This window comes from Rosa rugosa, chromosome 5, assembly GCF_958449725.1.
Source record: "Rosa rugosa chromosome 5, drRosRugo1.1, whole genome shotgun sequence".
NCBI lineage: Eukaryota > Viridiplantae > Streptophyta > Magnoliopsida > Rosales > Rosaceae > Rosa > Rosa rugosa.
This window is the reverse complement of record NC_084824.1, coordinates 55368363-55390379: the sequence shown is the minus strand read 5'-3', so window position 1 is coordinate 55390379 and position 22017 is coordinate 55368363. Positions and strand designations below refer to the sequence as shown.

The following is a 22017-nucleotide window of genomic DNA, read 5'->3' as shown; positions in this document are numbered from 1 at the left end:
TCCTTGAATCTGATTGTCAAAAGCTTGTTTGAGCCATTCAGTCTGGTAAGGATGATTTGCCAAGCATTGGACGAATTGTGGAGGATATTGTAGCTCTCAAAGTGTGCCTTCCTGGATCCACGTCTGTTCATGTTTTCAGAGAATCGAATTCAGCAGCTCACACGCTAGCTAAATTGGCTCTCAACTCAGGTTGTTCGGTTGCGTGGGGGTTTTTTGTCCCTGCAACCATCAGTAGCTATGTAGCTACTCTTTATATGAATTATTTTTTTCATCAATAAAGCTTGACGTCTTACCACTCAAAAAAAAAAAAAAATGCTTTTGAGTAAAAAGCCTTGAGTTGAAACCCCATATACAAAGACTGACATGATAGCATGCAAAACAGGTTACCAGCTCTAGGGTTAAACCTTAAACCAGATTTATTTATTGTAAGCTTTGATATTGTTAATAACTTATCAACCACAGAGTGACATTAATCTTCTGGCATAACAACAATACTAAGATTCCAAATTTGGCCACTAAATATTAAAGTGAAGGAAAAATGATAACATACAAAACCAGTTAGCAGCGGCTCACATAATCACAGAATTAGTGTTACACAACAACTTCAGGAAAGGAACATAGCCCCCACAACCTGAGGTCCAACAAATCTATATGACATTCATAATCCAATTAAAAATATACACATCCATACGACAACAGTTCAATTACTTTAAATGAAGCACCTGCTTACATGATTCTTTGACAAGAAAATTCATTGAGAACCTAATGCAAGATCATGCCAACTATCTCCCTCAACTTTTCGAGTCTCCTGATCTGAACATTTGAGAAAAAGTATGGAAAAAGAAATAAGTAAAAAGGATAAAATCTTTTCCAAAGTGCATAATATATTAAACAATAGTGCTCAAAGTCCAAAATCCCTTTCAATCCTTTGGAGTTTGTTTTCTTATAGTGGAAGATGAACCAACATAATTGCATTCGCCATGGCAATAAAAAGAATGATAATTAAGCTATTCTTATCATTCATTTCCCTCCGAAATATTTCAAATGAGCAAGCCAAAAGAGATTCCCCTTATAGTTGCTGAACACAAGAATATCCTCACTTGCTATAGTATTGAGAATATTTAAACAGGAAGATACTTCAGCTAATAAAGCTTCCAAAAGATACAAGGCCACCAGGCCAGCATGTATATATATGGAATTTGAAGGTATGTTTCTCCAGATGGTAATGGTATTGTTTTGAACAAAAAGTATAGAGAATTAAAAGACATACTTGAATCCTCAGTGTCATCAGTCCTTATAACCAGCATTGGGGGCAGGGGAAGATCTGCAACAAACAAAATACTTTCAACAATTGAAGTAACATGATAAAGGCTTTTTTGACTTAATGCATTTGCAGGTACAAAAAGGAAAAGCAAATTTGATACCGTCATCAGGAAGAGTGTCTTTCATCCATTCTTCATCCACAACATCTATTAGTATACCCAGGTTTAATTCAGCCATAATTGCTTTAAGCCAAAATCCAATCAAGATTTCTGTTCAATTTGAAGTTTATCGTTTGTATCTGGAAAAAAGCAACACATCTGTTCAAGTTAATAATTTCAATGTAAATATAGGCACAATTTGTAGCACGAACAAACAAAAACAAAGTAAAAATTGGTTCCGCAGGTGCTGCTTTCTAATAATAGCATCTCCAATGAACTGATGACATTCAATAACAATAACAATGATAACTAATAAGATAAAGAACCCAAAGACAAAGAACAGTTAGTTGTTGTCTAGGGTTGTGGTGAGCTTAAGATGGATACAAACTTTCAACTAATTTAGAACCTGAAGAAGCTCTATAGTTGCTGTATTTTTTCAAGACACGATGAGAGATAGAGAACAAAAGGGAAGAGGAAAGAGGAAAGAGGACAAGATAGGAGATTACAAGGCACTTAATTTTTTTCATTCATTACAACTCACAAAGGAGGAAGAGAGAGTGAGACAGTTTTGGACCAGTAGAGGATAAGAAAATTGAAAACCCTAATCAATAATAAAACAGAAATAATAAAAGTACCTAATTCCAAATTTAATTAAAGAGGAGAGAACCAGAAGTACCCTAAAAATTTCTAGACTTAAAGTCTTAGAAGAGGTGCTGAATTTCTGCAACGGGATGCAGTTAATATAGAGAATTGATACTGGCCGAAATATCCCTTCCTTTAGGTCAGAAGTTGACTTTCTCGCTTGAACTCCCGTTCCCAACTATGATCTTGAGTAGGTCCAAACACTATGGTGGCCAAATGTGATCGGTCATTGTAGTCTAAAAAATATGAAAACCCCATATCACATCTTTTACTCTAGCTCGTTCTGGAATTTGCTAAGAAGCATACGGCCAACATATATGTAAGTTAGGGAAGAGAAACCGAAGCAACCAGAATACGCCAAATGGAGTATCCATTGACCTTTCCACCACTTTGACTTTGAGATGCAGCTGGGACAAGGGAAGAATACAACAAGGGCCTGTTTGCAATTTCCAGAGCACCACACAAGCTCAACCTTAGAATAAAAGAGAATGGAGGCTAATGAAGCTCACTGTCGAACCTTAATAGAATGAATGTGAGGTGCTCAACATTAGGTAACACTTTATTCATAAAAAAAGGAGAATGTACAGAACAAGATATCCACTAAGCTTAGAAATAGAGGTAAAGCTTTTTTATTCTTCATTTCTAATCATCTTTATGTCAGTCCTACACTCAAAGGAGACTCATTTATCATATATTCTTGGCATGGAAAATGCATTATGTGTTGCTACATTAGAAATAATTATTCCTTAAAAAAGGAGAACGTCCAGAAGAGGGGAGAAGAGATCTACTAAGCTTATAAACAGAGGTAAAGCCTTCTTATTCTTCATTTCTCTTCATCTGTATTTCGCCCTAGATTGAAAGAATCCATTGATCGCCATGGGTTGCTATTGCCAACAACATCTAAAAACAAAGGGAGGAGGCTCTTTGAACTCACTATCTTTTCTGAGTGTCTTTTGTTCAAAGTTTTTGTGAATTGCTCCTCCCATTAATCTCTCTTTTAATGATATGCAAGACTGATACTTACCAAAACTCTAAGGCTAAACCTATCATCAACAAGACAAGAGGATCATATTGCTAGTCCAAAAACTTGATCTTTGAAGACTCTAAAACCTCATGCATCATTCTTTATTGATTTGGGACTTTTGCTAGAATGGTTAACGCTATAGGCTACTGTATCAAGTGCTTGAGTGGATCTTAAACACCCAATGCCCATAAATGAATGCCATTTGATACTCAAATAGAGATTTTTAACAGAAATGAAGGGTTAATAGCTTAAACACTCAATTCTTGAATACCTCGACCCGAGTACCGTAGCGGGTACCGGATAGCGTTCCCCAATGTTTTAGAGGTTTACCACTTACTTCATTATAATTTTCAGAGAAAAAAAAGACCAAGAATCATCCTTGGGCTTGGTTAGTAAACCAAGTTGAGATTAGACAAGTCAGGTCAAGTAAGAATCTCATACAAGTGTAAATGTAGAGAGAAAGAGGAAGCAAACCTGGGATTAAGAAACGCGAACGACCCACGGAATCCCGCTGCTTCAATTGTGAAAATAAGACGACGGCACAACTGTCGAGTCGATCTCTGACCACCACAACGGAAGAGATGGATGAACAGTTGCACCCCAGTTATTTATATATTAAAAAAACGATTATTCTTTTTTTTTTCTTTTAAAAAAAATCATTAAATCAAGGGTTCTTGACCAAAAGCACCAAAATTGGCTAAAGTTATCCCACTTACCCCAGCAAAAGATTTTTATTCTCACTAACCCAATTTAGATGCAAATGACAAATGTACCCTTAGCCTAATTAAACAACTACATCAATGCCACTCAATTCCCTCTGTCCAGCACGATGCACTCTCCCCCGGTCCCCCCCTCCCTTCACTTCAGCATGATTCCGGCAGACCCAGGTCATCTCCCTTTCTCCTCCGGCTCCGGCGATCGACCCATGCCGTCTCCCTTTCTCTTCCCGAATCTAACGATCGACCCAGGCCGTCTTTCTCTCTCCTCTGGCTCCGATGATCGACCCAAGCCCTCTCTCTCCCCCCCCTCCAGCTCCGGCGCTCAACCCAGGCTCTCCGCTCACTGTTCTTCCCGGCCACGTCGCCTTGCTCGTGCTCCGAAGCTCAATCGCCACGCGAAGAACATCTCATTATTCTAGGCTCCGACTGCATCTCCGATTCCAAGCAGTGGCGACCCGACCCGATCCGCTCCTCCCTCTTCCAGCTCCAGTGGCTTTGACGACGTCGACTGCGGCAGAGCTAGGTACTAGGTAGGGCTAATTCCCCAGATCCGGCGCCGCTCGCCCGCTCCCTTGCTTCACCTGCAGCGCGGCTCTTCGCAACTCCGACGAGGACTGGAGATTCGGAGAGGTGAGAGAAGTCAGCGGCGAGCTCCAGAGGTGCTTCGATCCGGTGGTCTTGGTCGCGCTCTTGACTTGGGTGCCCAAAGCAGTTTTTTTTTTTTTTTTTTTTTTTTTTTTTAAGTAATAGGGCAGAGAGAAAGTGAAATTTTTTTTTTTGAATGTCTATTGGGGGCAGTAGACGTCTATTGGGGGGCAATACATGGCCAATAGTCTTCTATTGGGGGGCAATAGACGTCTATTAGGGGGCAATAGACGTTTTGAATTAATGTAATCTTCTCATTTTTTTTCTTTAATCAAAGTTTTATTTGTGTAGTTTTAGGAAGATTAATTACCATTTTGGTAATCTAAATGTCTATTGGGGGGCAATAGACGTCTACTGGGGGGCAATACATGGCTGATAGTCGTCTATTGGGGGGCAATACATGGCTGATAGGCGTCTATTGGGGGCCAATAGACGTCTATTAGGGGGCAATAGACTATTGAGGCAATAGACGTCTATTGGGGGGCAATAGACGTCTATTGCCCCTCTATTAGGGGGCAATAGATGTCTATTAGGGGCAAAAAAACTTTCCGGTGAGATTTTCAGAAATTTCCGGTGGGCGGCAGCCGGTGACCGGAATCCGGCGACCGGTGACTGGATTCCGGCAAAAGTTGGCCGGAATCCGGCGGCCGGTGACCGGATTCCGGCGGCCGGTGACTGGCTCCGGCGAAGTCTCCTATAGTTTCTCTCTCTTCCATTCTCTCTCTCTCTCTCTCTCTCTCTCTAAGTAACAAAGGGGTGAGGGGTAAAATGGTATTAAAAAAAAATTAAAAACAAAAAAAAAATCTTAATGGGGTATTAGGGAAGACTCCCTTAGAGTGTATTGGGTAAGAGAGAATTAAAAAAACTTAATGGGTTAAGTGGGAAAAAAATCCCTAGAAATGGGGTAAATGGATAAAATCTCTTAAATCAATTAACGGTTATAATCTCTGATTTTCCTCTGCCACCGTAATTTAAAAAAAAAATGATTACTATTATTTCGAATGGTATGCCTTACAAACACGGGAGCTGTTACAACTTAACTTATTGACAAACTAAGGTTGGTTATCACTATTATTTAAACCATGGGAGGCAAACAAGTGAGCCACTTTATTGACAGACTTTTTAAAAAGGTATTCAGGAATTGAATTTATTTATTATTTTAATTGTACTGACTATAACTATAAAGGGAGTACTCTTATAACTATCAGTCAAGCATTGAATGCTTTGTCTCTTGACCATTAATACAATCTGCATATGGGAATGCAGTAAATATGCAATGAAGTCAAAGTTTGCAACACCGGGCCCTGCGTTGACGGGGGGTATTGCCATTGACGGCCACTACTTTGATTGAAGCTAAGACTAATATATTCTCGCTATGCAGAATTTATAATATACTCTCAACACAGAATGATATAAGGTCTGGTTTTCCTCTTCTCTGGCTTTAATTCCAGTTGTTTCTCATCAATTGACATTGGTAAGCCTCTTGATTTACCCATCTCAACTTGGTTTTTGTCAAATTTCTGGTTTTTTTTTTTTTTTTTTTCTAATTCCCAAGGATAGACTTCTATCGCTGAACTTCACGTACATAGCTGTCTTCTTATAGAAATTTTGGGTATTTTGCTGCATTCAAAGCATTGAAGTATCATGGATAGTTGAATCCATCTGTGTTTTATCCTATTCACATTTATTTGTTCTGATCTTGATCCTTTCGTTTCTTACTGGTGAAGTAGTGAAACTTCCTTCTTTTCCATCGGCTAGCCATTTATGTTCTACTCCTGTATGCTACAACACCTTTTCTCTTGATTCAGCTTGGTTTGTCTTTTCTTATAATTCCTTTGGTGCTGTAATTCCTTTTTTATTTTTATTTTTTGGTACCGTATTGTCATTTTGCTAAATTTATGTTTACAGTGGAGATGTTCTAGAGTCAGTTTCTGAACCTAGATGATTGCGTACCTATTCAAACAGTTGAAGTACATATTATTTTCACGTCCTCCTTTTCTTTATGGTCCTTTCTACTGGAAGTCTCTTGACTCTTCTTTGGTTAGCTGCGTCCTTCTTTTCTAATCTTTGAGTCTCAAAATATTAGCTAAACACTGGTTGTTATAGTAGCCATGGGAGGTTGGGATCTCATTCATTTGGTAGGCTTCATACTTTTGTCTGTTCTCCTTTTGTCTGAAACCTGCCTGGCGGCTAGTGTTCGAAATGTTGGGAAAATTAGTCCGGGGTTTCAAGGAGATCAGCAGAGTTGGATCGACAATGATGGGTTGTTTCTCTTGTCAAACCAATCCGATTTTGCTTTTGGCTTTGTCACCACTCCTCAAGATGTCACTTTGTTCCTGCTTTGTATTGTCCACAAAGACAGCATGAATATAGTATGGACTGCAAATAGGGGTTCCCCAGTTTCTAATTCTGATAAATTTGTGTTTGATGATAAGGGTGGTGTGTCGTTGCAAAGGGGTGGAAGTGTGGTTTGGTCTATAGATACTGGTGGCAAAACAGTTACTGCAACGGAGTTGCGGGACTCGGGAAATTTGGTTTTGCTTGGGGATGACAATGGAGTAGTTTGGCAGAGTTTTAGTCATCCAACTGATACTCTATTATCGAACCAGGATTTTCAGGAAGGAATGAAACTTCAAAGCGAACCAAGCTCCAACAATGTGACCTACATTCTTGAAATCAAGTCCGGCGACTTGATTCTTTCTGCAGGTTTCCAAACACCACAGCCTTATTGGTCCATGGGGAAGGAAAGCCGTAAAGCAATCATCACAGATGGTGGGGCAGTCACTTCGGCATCTATCAGTGCAAATTCATGGAAGTTCTATGATAGTTCCAAAGTGCAACTATGGCAATTCATTTTCTCGTTCAATGTTGATGTTAATGCCACATGGATTGCAGTTTTGGGAAATGATGGATTTATTTCTTTTTCCAATCTTCAGAATGGAGATTCAAATGGTCCTTCAACGACGAAAATACCAGGGGACTCATGCAGCACCCCCGAACCTTGTGATGCATATTTTGAATGTTTCAGCAACAACAAGTGCCGGTGCCCTTCAGGTCTTAGCTCCCATGCGAATTGCAAGTCGGGGATTGTCACCTCATGTTCAAAGGGTTCTACAATGCTCACAACTGCTGGTGATGGGCTCTATTATCTTGCATTGGGATTTGTTTCACCCTCTTCAAGAACTCACTTGGAGGGTTGCAAAAGCTCTTGCCTTAGTAATTGCTCATGTGTTGCTTTGTTCTATCAAAACAGTACAAGAAATTGTTATATGTTTGACAGGATAGGTAGCTTCCAAAAGTCCGACAAGGGCTTTGTTTCTTATGTTAAAGTGTCGAGTGATGGAGGCAGTGGGGGCAGCGGAAGCAAGAAACTTATATTGTGATTGCTGTTTCGACAGTAGTTGTTTTCTGTGGCCTACTCTTTGCAGGATTCCGATACTACCAGAGGAAGAGAGATGCCCCACTATCTCCTGAAGATACTTCAGAAGAGGATAATTTCTTGGAAAATTTAACTGGTATTCCCATCCGTTTCAGTTACAAGAATCTACAAACTGCAACGAATAACTTCTCAAAGAAGCTTGGGCAAGGAGGTTTTGGATCAGTTTATGAAGGAGTTCTCCCAGATGGAACCCGACTGGCTGTGAAGAAGTTGGAAGGAATTGGTCAGGGGCAGAAAGAGTTCCGAGCTGAAGTAACCACCATTGGCAGTATCCGTCATTTTCACTTGGTCCGGCTCAAAGGATTCTGTGTGGAAGGAAGCCATCGACTTCTTGCTTATGAATACATGGGAAATGGGTCCCTGGATAAATGGATTTTCAAGAAAACAAATGAAGAATGCTTATTGGATTGGGAGACAAGATTCAACATAGCAGTGGGTACTGCCAAAGGACTAGCTTATCTCCATGAAGATTGTGATTCAAAGATTATTCACTGTGACATAAAGCCTCAAAACGTGCTACTCGACAACAATTACCATGCCAAAGTCGCAGATTTCGGTTTGGCAAAGCTAATGACCAAGGAGCAGAGCCATGTTTTCACAACACTTAGAGGAACTCGGGGTTACCTTGCGCCAGAGTGGATCACAAACCGCGCTATATCGGAGAAGAGTGATGTGTATAGCTATGGAATGCTGTTGCTAGAGATTATCGGTGGGAGAAAGAACTATGACCAATCAGAAAGTTCTGAAAAATCTCAATTTCCATCCTATGCCTTCAAGATGCTAAAAGAAGGCAAAATGAAGGACATTGTCGACTCCAAGCTGAAGATAGATGACGCCGACGAGAGGGTTTCTACCGCGATTATTGTTGCATTGTGGTGTATACAGCAAGACATGTCTCTGAGGCCATCGATGGCCAAGGTTGTCCAAATCTTTGAAGGGGTCTGTCCTGTTCCTCAGCCTCCAACTTCCTCAGCAATGATTTCTTCAACAATGACTTCCTCCGGACCAACGTGCTGCAACAGTGATGCATATTTGTCTGCAGAGCATCTTTCTGGACCAAGATGAACATTTGCTGAACACGAGAAGAGAATTTCTTGAAGCCATTGATGGCATTTCTAAAGTGTATGCATTTTCATTTCCCCAATTTCTATTTGGTAATGGACTTTTTCTTCTAGAAACTTTGGGATTATATGTATAATGAAATTGGGTAGATTCAGTTTCTGAACCTTGATCCTGTGAATCTGTGATTAGCTACCTCATTTTTTTTTTTTTTTTCACACCCTCCTTTTCATTGTATCCCTTTTCTGGTGTGAAGAATTCTAGTCTACTCTTTGGTTGGTTGTGCTGTCTTCTTCAATCTTTGATTTTCAGAATCTTAGCTGAATACTGGTTCTTAGAGTAGCTATGGGAGGCTTCACATTGTTGTCTGTTCTCCTCTTGTCGGAAACCTGCCTGGCTAGTGTTAGAAATTTTGGGAAAATTAGTCCGGGGTTTCAAGGGGATCAGATGAATTGGATTGACAATGTCACAATGAGGTTGGTTCTCGTCCTAATCAATCCGATTTTGCTTTTGGCTTTGTCACCACTCCTCAAGATGTCACTTTGTTCCTGCTTTGTATGGTCCACGTGGACAGCAGGAATATAGTATGGACTGCAAATAGGTGTTCCCCAGTTTCTAATTCTGATAAATTTGTGTTTGATGATAAGGGTGGTGTGTCGTTGCAAAAGGGTGGAAGTGTGGTTTGGTCTATAGATACTGGTGATGCATATTTTGAATGTTTCAGCAACAAGAAGTGCCAGTGCCCTTCAGGTCTTAGCTCCCATGCGAATTGCAAGTCGGGGATTGTCACCTCATGTTCAAAGGGTTCTACAATGCTCACGACTGCTGGTGATGGGCTCTATTATCTTGCATTGGGATTTGTTTCATCCTCTTCAAGAACTGACTTGGAGGGTTGCAAAAGCTCCTGCCTTAGTAATTGTTCATGTGTTGCTTTGTTCTATCAAAACAGTGTGAGAACATGTTTTATTCAAGTGCCAATGTCCTTATTTAATTTTGCACATCAATACTCCATTAAATATCCAGAGGAAATAAGTCAGATGTGGAATGCTTTCATGGGATAGATGTTAAATGGCCAGAATCACACTAATCCCCTTGAAATAAAATGAAAGTAATCTTCTATTGTCACAGTACACAAAGGATCTGTACTCAAACACACTTTTTGCTCACAAATGTACTCAGAGATGTAACTGAGAAATATCAAATTGATACATATCCGATGACATAACAGAGGTACCTGTTACATCTTCAATTGCAATACAAAAACAAAATCTAACATCAGTCCTGAGTTATATGTCTCCATCAATTCAATCATGTTCAATTGATAGCTGACAACTGCGTCTACAGAACACTTAATACACAAATGTGCTAATATGAGAAGCAAGCTTAGATATTTCATCGTCAACCTTAAAACCTACACAATCTCTCATATCCAAAAGCACTAGCTCTTTGCACCTCAGCAGTAAGCTGATGAGATCTTTTTGATCAATGTCACACTTCCTAAAGCTCAAGTACTTTATTTTAGGCAGCAAGGTGGCAACCGAGAATGTCCCATATTTACATATCTGGGAATTCGACACGCGCAAATCTACAACATTCTTGCAGTGAATGCTGATCTGTACCAGGAGTGCAACATGATTAAATCTCTGGTTGCGGTAGCGGTGGCAGCTGCTTTCCAATGACAATGTCTCCAAATTTGTACAATTCGTAATCAGTTCCTGAACGGCGAGGGAGTACTTTGAAAGGATTGAGAACTTGTAGTCACACGATAGAGACAAAAACTTAAGTCCAGGACACCTGCAACCAACAGTAGTACACCATGAAGTATTTGTGGGGGAAATGGAAACTTACTTCATGGAAAGATGCAATCTACAAAGAATACATGTTTGGTTCGAAGAAAACTTACACATCTGAAACAGATGTAAGAACTTCTTCTGTGGAGTTTTGAGGTAGCTTAAGAACAGTAGCAAGTCCGTTGCTGCGCTTGATGACAACCTTTATAATACCACCGATTGAGAAACGACCGCTGTCAATTCGATATTGTTGCATGAATCTGTCATAGAAAGCACCAAAACTCTGAGGTTTGGACTCATTGTCCGCAGAGGAAGCATCATATTTGATATTCTCATCTTCGTCAACAGCATTATGATCAATGTCCGGAAAACTGAGAGATTGCCAGCACGATGGATTGTGGCTTGCTCTATGCCATGACTTGCACACGAATGGGACATCATAGAGCAGTTCCTCCATTCCAAGTCTTCCAAACACGTTTAGTAAACAGTCAGGGTTTAACTCGTCCCATCGTCGTTGTGTATCCATCTGTAAAAGAAATGAAATGCAGAGATAAAGCCATCAACGCACACCACCTAAGTGTACAAACAAACACACTTCTTGCTGTTTGTGTATATTAAGCACATCAATATACAGTATACACATATATTTTACAGATAAAGTGCGCCCCTAATCTGACAAAAATCGAAAAGAATACACTGCATTTTAACACGCATTACTATATTTTGCTGAAGATTCTGCATCCCTTCTAACTATGATGCAGGTCTACCCAGAAATCAGAAAGCAAAACTGAATGTACTGGAAAACCAAAAACAACAAATTCGAACCATTTAGTAAATCAATTTGACACTCCAATCCCATTTTCAGTCCATGAACAGTAACAGAGCTCAATAAATGAAAGCTTTCAAGTAACAGCATCAGCAGAATATCATACAAACCAATATAGAGTGTTCGAAAATGAAAGCTTTGCGAAGCTTGAAGCCATAAAAGCCTCAATAAACCCCTACAAAATCCCCGAAATGAAATCCAAAATAGAAAAAAACAATGTCGCATATTCGATTCCAAATTCGAAAAAAAGAAAAGAAAAAAAAGCCCGGAACTACTCTAACCTGAGTCTGAAATTTTGGATATGAAGCTCTGAAGATGGAAGCAATCACAGAGCAGAGAGAGAGCCTCTTGCTGTTGCTGCTGAAGGAGACCGTGTTTATAGGACTACAGCGTGCATCCGAAACGACGCCGCTTTGCACTTGTAAAGTGAAAAAAGCGTAAAAAGCAAAGCGACGTCGGTTTGTTTTTACAGTGATAAGGACTTTTTAATATTTTTCGGTAAAACCACGATAACCGAAATTTCAGTTCTCTTTCTCTCCAACTCTCCTTGAACCACAATCAGATCCTCTCTCTCTCTCTGACTCTATCTCACCCTCATGGATTCGCTCGCACGCTTCGTCTGCTTCTATCTGCTCACAGTTTCCTCCTTCTTCTTCTCGCAAGCTAGGGTCCGTTTCTCTCTCTCTCTCTCTCTCTGTGTATCTTTATATGTATATTTTTCGATGTGATGATGTTGTTGATCTGAGAATTGGTTCGATTTTGATCCAGGCCCAAGGTACTGCTTCCGTCTTCTTTATCGATAGCTCGACTCATCAATTTCTTCGCAGCAACGATGTCGTCAAGGTAATCATTCCACCAGCTGATGCCGTTGCTTCTCGTCTACCTGTTTGTTTTCGCCAATTTTGATTCCTTTCATGGAATTTCCACTTAATGCACTTGTTAAGCTAGATAGGATTAGAACTAAGCTGAATCTCTTACAAATTCACTCGTATTCATCGATCTGTTTCCGATTTTGCTCCTAATTGGGACTGTTTGAGCATTTGATGTGTTTATTTCATGCTGCAAGAAGTAGTTTTTTTTCGCAATCTATATTAGTGTTCTTAGTTTGTTTGCTAAGATTAGATGCTTTTACTTTCACAGCCTGACTCAATGTCGCTACCAGAAGTCAGTGCTGCCGTGTCTGTCTTGCTTGGATTTGCGCCACCTGCTTCACTCTCAGCTGCTGGTTCATCTAAGGTGCTTTAACTCCTTCTCTAGTTGCTTATCGTAACCTTACTCCAAGGTCTAACTCGTGATATTTTCTTATTGTTTTTGGTAGTTAAATGAGGTTCTTGTGCCCAATCCATTTAATAGACCTCGCGCTGTTTTCGTGCTGGAAGTCAGAGGAATTGCTGGTATTTACACTTAGGCCTATTAACCTGACTGTATTGGTCTGTTATGTTGTCTTATGTTGTGCGCTTAATAACTAGATGGATGTCTTATACATGCAGATCCTACTCTTGTTAAACAAAATTCCATGTTTAAAAGTGCTTATGAAACCAAGATTGACCTTGGCTTGAAGAAAGCTGAGATTGAGCTTCCTGGTATATGATCCTTTTCTAGGTTTATAAATTGGCAAACAAATGCTTAGACATTACCATTCCTCATCTGGAATTACATGAGTTTGTTCTCAATGTGTATTACTGCAGATGAAAGTGAAGTATCTGTGTTTTCTTTGGATGAGCAATCGGCAGACTATAATGACAATGAAATCAGCAATTTTGTAAGTCATGCATCGAGTTTTTCTTCATTGTCTCGTTTGTCCATTTTGTCCATCTCTTCCATAACCTCAGTTTTCTCCTGTTTACATGAAAATGAACTTATTCTTCCACTTTAATTTAATTTGCTTTTAGGCCTCTTGGATGGGCGGATCATATGTTCCTGATACATTGGAAGCGCTAAACGGAGAGTTGGCCATCCCCTTGGCCAATGGTGATCAGTTGAAGCTTCATATGTCCAAGGTACTTTTAGCAGTCAGTATCATATGGTCTAGTGCTTGATTATATCTACATACATATGCCAATCAACTTGACCTCATATATTGGAGGATTGAATTTTATATGTATACAGGAAGCAGACAGGAAATTCATTACTAGCCTTTTGGCGCTCATCCGCAATTTTAGAAGGGCAATGGAGTTGCATGAAGATTTGTTGCATAGTATCCACAGTCCAGCTGAGCTATTAACAGGCAGTTTTGATGGCATCAAGGTGTTGCTTTCTTTTCTTGTTTATTTATTGTAACTTCAAAGTTTAGAATGCATGATAGCAAATGTTCTGCAAAGTGCTTGTTGGTAGAAGTGAAACTTATATACTCTATCGCGAGTTTAGATAAGGACAATGTTATTTGTGACCTGCGTGAATTATGTCGAAGTATTAAATGACTAGGGTGCTGTTGTTGTGTGCATATGTATATATTTAGTTATCGTGGGGATCATAACATAAGGAAGTACAACCCGGCATTAGCCCCGTTGTCTTTAAATCCAATAATAATTATACAAGGGAGTACTTTTTAACCATCATTAACAACTCCCCCACCCGCAGCTAGATTAGTCAGAAGAAAACAAATAGGAGCACATCACGATAAAGATCAATAGCAATCCACTAGCCAACTTCAGAAGCGAGAATTATGTTCAGCAGAGCAGACATTCTAGCTTGGATGTTTCCTGTTTGCTTAAATTTCCGAATAATTTGGAATTTACATCATCTTTATCTATTGCCACTTGGCATGCCTGAAACTTCATCAAGTTTAGTTAAGGTCCTTGAAAAGACATTCCAGAGAGTATTGATTTTTTATCTTTAGCTTCAAGTAATGGTGGGGATTGAAGAAGGTATAGATTTTGTGAGGATTAATGTATAGGCGAGTGTCCTTTGCAGACACCTCTTTTGTGTTGTTATAGAATATTAACTCTGTTGTTTCAAGTATAAGTATGTATGTCATTTCCTCGTTTCCATATTCTGGATTTCCATCATCTGCATGTCAGGGTGCTTTTTTTTTTTTTTTTTTTTTGGAGCAATAGTCAGGGTGCTTTATTCTCTGTCTCTTTTAGCTTGAAACTGTTTCCCACAAGTTTTTGGACTGGATGAGAAGTGTAGGAACCTTGAGGCTCTGAGATTCTTGTTTTACTCATTTTAGCATGCTAATGATTAAGTCGCCCCATTTTCAACCCTATCACATGATATGGAAGTAGGTTGGATGCTCAAGATTGAGTTAATACTCATGGTATTATCAGGAGGAGGCATCTCTCCATTGGTCTCTTATTTTGCAAAACAGAGGCTCAGAGTACTGATAGTCTTTTTCTCCATATTTTACGTGTCTTTGGTGCATGTGCAGACATGAGCAGACACTCGCACACACTTGCATCATAAGTATATGCACTTTCCATTTTCTTTATTTTATTTGGATAGGGCATGTTTTAGAGTATTTTCTTATGACTACTATTTCATAGCTTGATAAATAGTTTATAACATTATGATAGGTTTTAGAAGAGCAGTATGGATCTGACGGTGTTGCTCAACATGGAATGGAAGTGCTAGTTGCTGTAATGACTAAGATATTTGATTTACTCGAACATGCATACAAAGGTAATATACATTTTTATTTTGGGTAGGTATTGTCTGATCTTATGCTTTCTGGCGTTATGATTTTTAGATTTTCCTGTGCCTGGGAAAGAAAAGTCTTCCCTCTTGATGTTACGTAACAGTCTTCACTTATTAAAATTTGTCTAACTATTGCTTCTCGAAGTTAAAATTTCTTTGTACTGTATATTGAATATTGTCGAGTAACTGTATTTTCTTTCTTTAATATATTGGTTGAAGCTTTTCTCCTTTGTCATTGAATTTGACAGTAAATTGACAATTTGGCAGGTCAAATTGTTGGAGCTATCCTCTTTGATGGAGTAGCACCTGTTGAATCAGGGAAGATGTTGAATGTGGTGTTTACCAGTCGACCATCTGCTCGTTGGCTGGCAGAAACAAAGATCCCAACAAATACAACTGTTGTGGAAGTGCTATTGGTTAGAAAAACAATTGCTTGGATCACAGGAATTATCCTTCTCATTGCAACTCTCTTGGGGGTAAGTTATAGTAACAGCTAAAGAAGACAAAGGGAAAATAAGAATGAGTATAATGGTCATGGATCATTTTGTCTATCATACTTGACTTGACTTGCGTCAATAAAAATGCAAAAGTAAGGCGAAAATTCTCATACTGATTCTACTGGAAGCATCTTTATTGACTTAATAGATGTAAGGATTTGCTGTTAGGTAAAAATTGAGAAGTTCAGATCTTTGTCAAATCAATATAATCAAATATCCTTTTGTACACTAGGCTGTAAGGTTGATCTTTGGATTTTCAATATGTTCATAACTGATCCTGTATTTTTAATAAGAGTATTAATGTTTGGCTGTCGGGGATGAAATGCAGTTAACTAGTGGTTAAGGATTTTTGCTTTTGTGTAGGTATACTTCCTTCTGAATATGCCAATCACCAGGGATACGTTACTGTACTCTAATATCAAGCTGGACTAGGCATGAAAGGAGATATTAATCCATGCGTGTTTGTGGCAGAAGAGGCCAAGGTTGCCACTGTACCTAATATGATGTTTTCTTATAGTAAGTCTTCAGATATGTATCCTGTTAACATTGTTGCTGGGATGCTTTGATTCCATGATATTGAACAGGTTTCTCTAGCTAATCAGAGGGTCTCATTTATGCATTAGTGGCGTGAATTGGGAAATGGGTTCATGGAACGGTTACTCAGTTATCATCACAGGGTTTCTTTTATGTAAAGCATGCTTTGGGCTACGGCACTAGGAATTTTGAGAAGATTCAACTCAAATGTATTTGGTGGATTTAAATCTAGATTTGGACATGTATTGTATCTATCTCGGTTCTTAATAAACACAATGATTCAATATTATGATGATAATTTTCTGCCCTTTGCTGCCTCGCATGTTCTTAAAGCTGCCCTCCCACTTTCTGAATCAAACAGGGAACAAGAATTTACTTCCGACTTCTGCAAGTTTGAACAGTAATGAGAATTTCCAGTGGTGGAAAATGTATGTGCCCGCGCGCTGAAATTATCTGAGCACGATAATTATAGAAATTTATTAACAATTACTTGAAACGCTATCCACTTGTAACCATAAAACTTTCTGTAAAGCTCAGCCACATCACTGTATTCGGAAGACTCTTAAGACTCAACGAACAAATAACACTAACGTTCATGCAGGTGAAGCTCCACCATAGATCGAAGAGCAAAGGATGTACATGTCTCATTCATGAGAGGGTTTCCAACTTGTGCATTAGAAATTGAAATGCTGATGTGCCATTTTAAATTTTTAATGGTGTTTCGATTTCCTATGAAGGGCTCAAATTCAAAAGGCTGAAACTAGTTAAAAGAGGATCCATTGATTTCCATTTGAAACCGATTTTCTACAATGAAGTATGAATTAAAATTCGCTGAGATCCATTGCAACTAAATTTGTTGACCATTGATAATATAACAATGAATTAATTATATTTTACTACCACTACCATAAATGTAATATTTTCGTTGACGTACCCTAACAATTAAACAATCTTTGAAAACCAAAGTAATTAAATCATGTTACCATTACCATAACTCTTTCACACAAGTATCACATACCATCTTTCATCATCGAGGAACTAAGCATGGCTTTCACCAGTGGATATCATATATTCTTATTGTTACTTACAATTTTGTTCTTTCAATTCATGTACATGTGCACTGCAGATGTCCCATTTCCCAAGCAGAAACGAGTTATAGTCAGAAATGATTTGGGCGGAGCCTTGAATCTTACAATGACATGTACTTCCGACAGAGAAGGTGATCTTGGTCTCCATATGTTGCCCCCTCACGGCTCGTATCAATACGATTTTCGATTCTCCACCGCAATCTACTGTAATTGGAAGTGGGACAGCGTATTTCATAAATTCAATATCTTTATACAATCCCGTGAGAAGCCAGAATGCACAGCAACTAGATGTACTGTTTCATGGAGTATATTACCTAGTGGCCCATGCCAGTTTAACCCAGGCACCAAGAAGTATGACTATTGTTTTAAATGGAATTGATTAAACATCATACAGGTGGTTGCTCATCATCCGTTTCTTTTCTTCGTTGATGAGTTTTCATGTTCAATGTTCAATAAAGAGAAAATATCTCCTTCCTACATATTTAAAAGAGTATCTTCTTAGTTTTTCTTGTTTAATCTTCAATAAATAACAGTTAATTTTACAACTAAGAATGCACAACATGCCAACAGCTTGTCCGTGAGATCACATTTGAAATAACTAATATTGCTGGATAAAAATTATTAAACTTATAGCTATATTTTAGATTCTTAGTTATTTGAACTTAAAATATAGCTTACATTGTTGAAGATGTTCAAAAGATATTTTACACTAAAAGGTAAATTAATAAAGTTGGAATGGTCGACAAAAATGAGAGATTTACTGTTCTTTAACCTTGAGATAATTGACGAAGTGGTGTTAGCTTAGTGGTTAGAGCACCCACTACCTAATGACGAAGTCATGGGTTCGAGTCACCATAAGGGTAGGAGTGAAATCATTTGATCCTCTTTTAAAAAAAGAGAAAATTGTATTGTTGCATATAATGTATATAAACTTTTCTTTATCCTATAAATATAATAAATCGTTTTCTCCTAATGATGATTAGGCTTTTATTTAATATATGTGTGTATGCGCACGCGTTTAGGGTTTATGGCTTTTCTTTATCCTAACTTTTCTTTAATCTTGTATACGCATATAGAAATTTAAACTTTCCTTTATCCTATAAATATAAATATATAATAAATCTTTACCCCTAATGATTTTTGCTCAAATGAGTAATCAAACCCATTCCATATATCTCAAATGTTAAAAGGGAGCATTTCCTAATCATCCAAGCAACCATTAATAGAAGAAAAGTATTCAAATGCACGGCCATCTACTTGGGACATCAAAAGCTGATACAACTACGTTGTTCCAAATTAAACATGCCACATATAGTGTGTGCAGGAGCTTGGTTTCTACAGCCAATATATTGATACAAACTCTTGTCTTCCCACTATTCTCGGAACTTAGTCTGTGCAGCCATGGTGTCAAACCTGTCTTTAACCAGCATCAACTACATGCACCGTCCTTTACTTGAACAACATGATCAGATGCTTAATGTGTATAGGATAGTCATCGTCAAGGTCAAAATCAACATCTAGATTCCATACCACAATATCTACATAGTTTCCAATTGCAATTGCCCCCTTTAGTTTTTGTCCAGCAAGCATGGCCGACCTTTCACTCCACCACAGAGCCATTTTTTCTAAAGTCACTCCATATATCTGGCCATACGACCATGTCACAGGAAGAACAAACTGCAAGCACGATATGCCACCCCAAGCCTTTAAAAAGTCACCATCATCCAGACGCTTAAGTTCAGGTGTTGTTGGAGAATGATCAGAGCTTAACATGTCAAGATCCCCTTCCAACAAAGCCTTCCACAGTTTTTCCTTATTGACAGCATCAAGGATGGGCGGAGAACACTTAAAACGAGTATCTCCATCCCGAATCTCTTCGGCGGAGAAAGCTAAGTAGTGGGGGCACGTCTCAACAATTAAACTATCGCCACCACTTTTTGCTTCCTTAATAAGATCTAATGAAGAGCTTGAGTCAGACAAGTGCACAATATGAAGATGAGCTCCTTCTGCAGGAGCACCGATCCTTGTGTCCTTTGTCAAGGTAACGAGATCCTTTATAGCTGCCTCTTCCCATGAAGGTGGTCTAGTCTTAAGATACGTCGAATAGGAACGAGCATCATTACTACCATCTTCGACTCCCAAGTTAGTTTCAGGATCTAGTTGTTTCTCTGCATGTACCAAGTAAAGGCCTTCGATATTTTGCCAGTACAAACAGACCCTCCTTAATATGACTGCTGTTTGTCATAGGAAAGTCATTGATCCCTGATGGACACATGAAAGACTTCAAACCAAGAGCACCGGCATTTAAGAGATCCTCAATAGCAGATTTGTTGAATGCATTTTCAGGAACAAGGCCTCCCCAGAAACCAACATCAACGTAAATTCTGCTTTCCGCAGCCTTAAGCTTGAGCTCTAAAGTCTCTCTAGAGACAGTGGAAGGAAAGCTATTTAGAGGCATGTCAACCAAGGTTGTTATACCACCAGCAGCAGCAGCTTTAGTCCCTGATGGAAATCCTTCCCACTCACTTCGTCCAGGATCATCAAGATGTGCATGCTATTGATTGGGCTGCTCTCCTCCTCGCTTTGGTTCACCTCCGTTCGGAGCTTTCAGCAGGGACAACAGCAAAGGAAAGGGACTAAGTCCACTCGATCCGGAGGGTTTTCAACTCTCCCGTGAATTACATACAGCAAGAGGCGGAGAACCTTTAATCATCACCCAATCAATCAAGAAGCTTCTCAACTTTTCAATTCAATTCTCATTGCCGTATGAGAGAGGAGGAAGAAACATAAGATTTTAGGGTTTGAGAAACAAGTCTTTACCCCTAATGATGATTAGGCTTTTATTTGATATATATGTGTGTGGGTACGCGCGCGCATGTGTATTAAAAGGTTAATCATCATCATTTGCTATATATACACTTTTCTCTATCTTATTTTCGTAACAGCTTAACTAGATGTAAAAATAAGTTCTGAGCCTCTTAAATTTCTATACTTTCAGCCAAAAATTAAATAACGATGAAGATTGGACTTTCATTTAATATATATATATATATATATAAACATCCTAACAAGGTCTAAAAAAAATTTTGGGTCTCAGTTAGCTACCTCTTGAGTCTCGCCTCAGGTCTGGGCCTGTGTGTGTGTGTGTGTGTTTTAAGGTGAGGTGATGTAATGTGATGGATTCACAAAGAAAAGGCTTAGTTTAGGCTCAAGAGGTTAAACTAAGGAAATTTGTCATCATGTGTCCTCTCGTCCTCAGTTACCATGGCTGAATTTTTATCAAAGTAGTAATTGATTATAGGCTCAAACATATACCACTAAACATACAAAATGAAAAATAAGAGTAGAATTGGAAAGGTTTTTAACAATGATAGATACAAAATGGTTGATATCTTGATGGTAATCAACACAATTCACGACCATGAGGAAAAATCAGACGTGTTGCAGATAGGATATAGTTGTCTATATTCAGTTCTCATACGACCCTCCTCCAATATCCCAGCAAAGATAGACTGAACCTCGACATCATTATCAAAATGCATATCCAACTCAGGCACAGTAACTTCACCTTAAAGCATCTTCACAACTTCGATCATTGCAGGTCTTTGCTCGTGTGATCGACTAGTACAAAGTAGAGCACTATTTGATTGCACTAATCACTTCGTATTTTCTGTAGTTTTCACTGCAACTTGGATCCACCAACAGCAGTAGGTTTTCCTTTTTCTTAAATCATAAGCAAAAATTAGCATAGATGCAACATCCAACAAGACAAAGAAGAAAAATAACCAAATAAATAAATCTAATGAATATCTTACCCAACATACAAGGCCTTCATCTATTGAAAAATCTGTAAGCCTCTTTCTAGATATCAGCTTTAATGCAAGTATTCCAAAATTGTAATTATCAATCTCATCATTGAATTGACCGTGCAAAACAAACTCTGGTATGTACCCACTACACACAAAAAAAAAAAAATCATAAGATAAGAGCAACAAAATAGTTCAAATATCTTCTCTAGAACCATTTTACTGTTTTCATATCGTATTTTAGAATGCGTCTACCATTGTAACTACAAATGATCGAGCATACTATATTTAACAATAAATGGAAATGAGCATTTGTTGGTGAAGACTCCTTCCAGATATCAGCTCTAGTGCAAGTAGTCCAAACTATTATTATCCATCTTATCATCGAGTTGACTGTGCAAAACAAACTATGGTGCCATGTACCCACTACACACAAAAGACTAAATAAATTCATAATTAGTTAGAGCAACATAAATAGTTCAAATATCTTCTCTGGAACCATTGTGCTATTTTCATATTCGTATTTTACAATGCATCAACCATTATTCTTACAATGATCGGCCAGACTATTGTTATCAATAAATGGAAATGTGTTGTAAAACATAAAGTGAGAGAGTTTGAGAGAAGAGAGAAATGACGCAGAGAATGGGATGTCTTTCTATTCATCTCACCATGAGGTTTATATAGGACTACCTCAGGTATACAAAAAGGTTAGTATTAATGATTACAACAATCATTCGTCTAATTACAAATCAATTAATTGCTAATTATATTCTATTGATTACCAATCAATCTAAATTGGTGTAAATCATGCAACACTAATTGTTATAACATGAATGGCTACATTAATATTTACAACAAAATGAGCATTTGTCTATTTACATAACAGAT

At 38.5% G+C, this 22017-nt stretch overlaps 3 protein-coding genes and 2 pseudogenes across 5 annotated transcripts; 2 read left to right on the top strand and 3 right to left on the bottom strand.

Annotated features, from left to right (window-relative positions):
- Nucleotides 1–522: 522 nt before the first annotated feature.
- On the bottom strand, nucleotides 523–3691 carry LOC133711964 (anaphase-promoting complex subunit 13-like). 2 transcript variants are annotated; one of them, XM_062138038.1, is made up of 4 exons: nucleotides 3562–3691; nucleotides 1425–1561; nucleotides 1271–1324; nucleotides 523–813 (listed from the first exon to the last, which is right to left on the bottom strand). In XM_062138038.1, exons 2-4 carry the CDS (start codon nucleotides 1498–1500, stop codon nucleotides 752–754), a joined length of 192 nt encoding a protein of 63 aa, XP_061994022.1. In that variant the 5' UTR covers nucleotides 1501–1561; nucleotides 3562–3691; the 3' UTR covers nucleotides 523–751. The 2 variants fall into 2 exon arrangements, with proteins under 2 accessions (XP_061994022.1, XP_061994021.1); XM_062138037.1 differs by having other exon boundaries at nucleotides 1425–1580; nucleotides 3562–3658.
- A 2298-nt stretch (nucleotides 3692–5989) lies between these two features.
- Nucleotides 5990–9896, top strand: LOC133710120 (G-type lectin S-receptor-like serine/threonine-protein kinase SD2-5; annotated as a pseudogene).
- A 226-nt stretch (nucleotides 9897–10122) lies between these two features.
- On the bottom strand, nucleotides 10123–11968 carry LOC133710881 (F-box protein FBW2-like). Its single transcript, XM_062137014.1, has 3 exons — nucleotides 11847–11968; nucleotides 10853–11265; nucleotides 10123–10743 (listed from the first exon to the last, which is right to left on the bottom strand). The coding sequence occupies exons 2-3, from the start codon at nucleotides 11263–11265 to the stop codon at nucleotides 10299–10301; spliced, it is 858 nt and encodes a 285-aa protein (XP_061992998.1). The 5' UTR covers nucleotides 11847–11968; the 3' UTR covers nucleotides 10123–10298.
- Nucleotides 11969–12073: 105 nt separating this feature from the next.
- LOC133709436 (uncharacterized) lies at nucleotides 12074–16530 on the top strand. 2 transcript variants are annotated; one of them, XM_062135176.1, is made up of 12 exons: nucleotides 12074–12233; nucleotides 12334–12408; nucleotides 12706–12801; nucleotides 12884–12959; nucleotides 13056–13148; nucleotides 13254–13327; nucleotides 13458–13565; nucleotides 13675–13812; nucleotides 15081–15186; nucleotides 15469–15677; nucleotides 16062–16178; nucleotides 16282–16530. In XM_062135176.1, the coding sequence occupies exons 1-11, from the start codon at nucleotides 12162–12164 to the stop codon at nucleotides 16128–16130; spliced, it is 1116 nt and encodes a 371-aa protein (XP_061991160.1). In that variant the 5' UTR covers nucleotides 12074–12161; the 3' UTR covers nucleotides 16131–16178; nucleotides 16282–16530. The 2 variants fall into 2 exon arrangements, with proteins under 2 accessions (XP_061991160.1, XP_061991159.1); XM_062135175.1 differs by having other exon boundaries at nucleotides 16062–16530.
- A 2239-nt stretch (nucleotides 16531–18769) lies between these two features.
- LOC133711942 (allantoinase-like) lies at nucleotides 18770–21669 on the bottom strand (annotated as a pseudogene).
- Nucleotides 21670–22017: the final 348 nt, after the last annotated feature.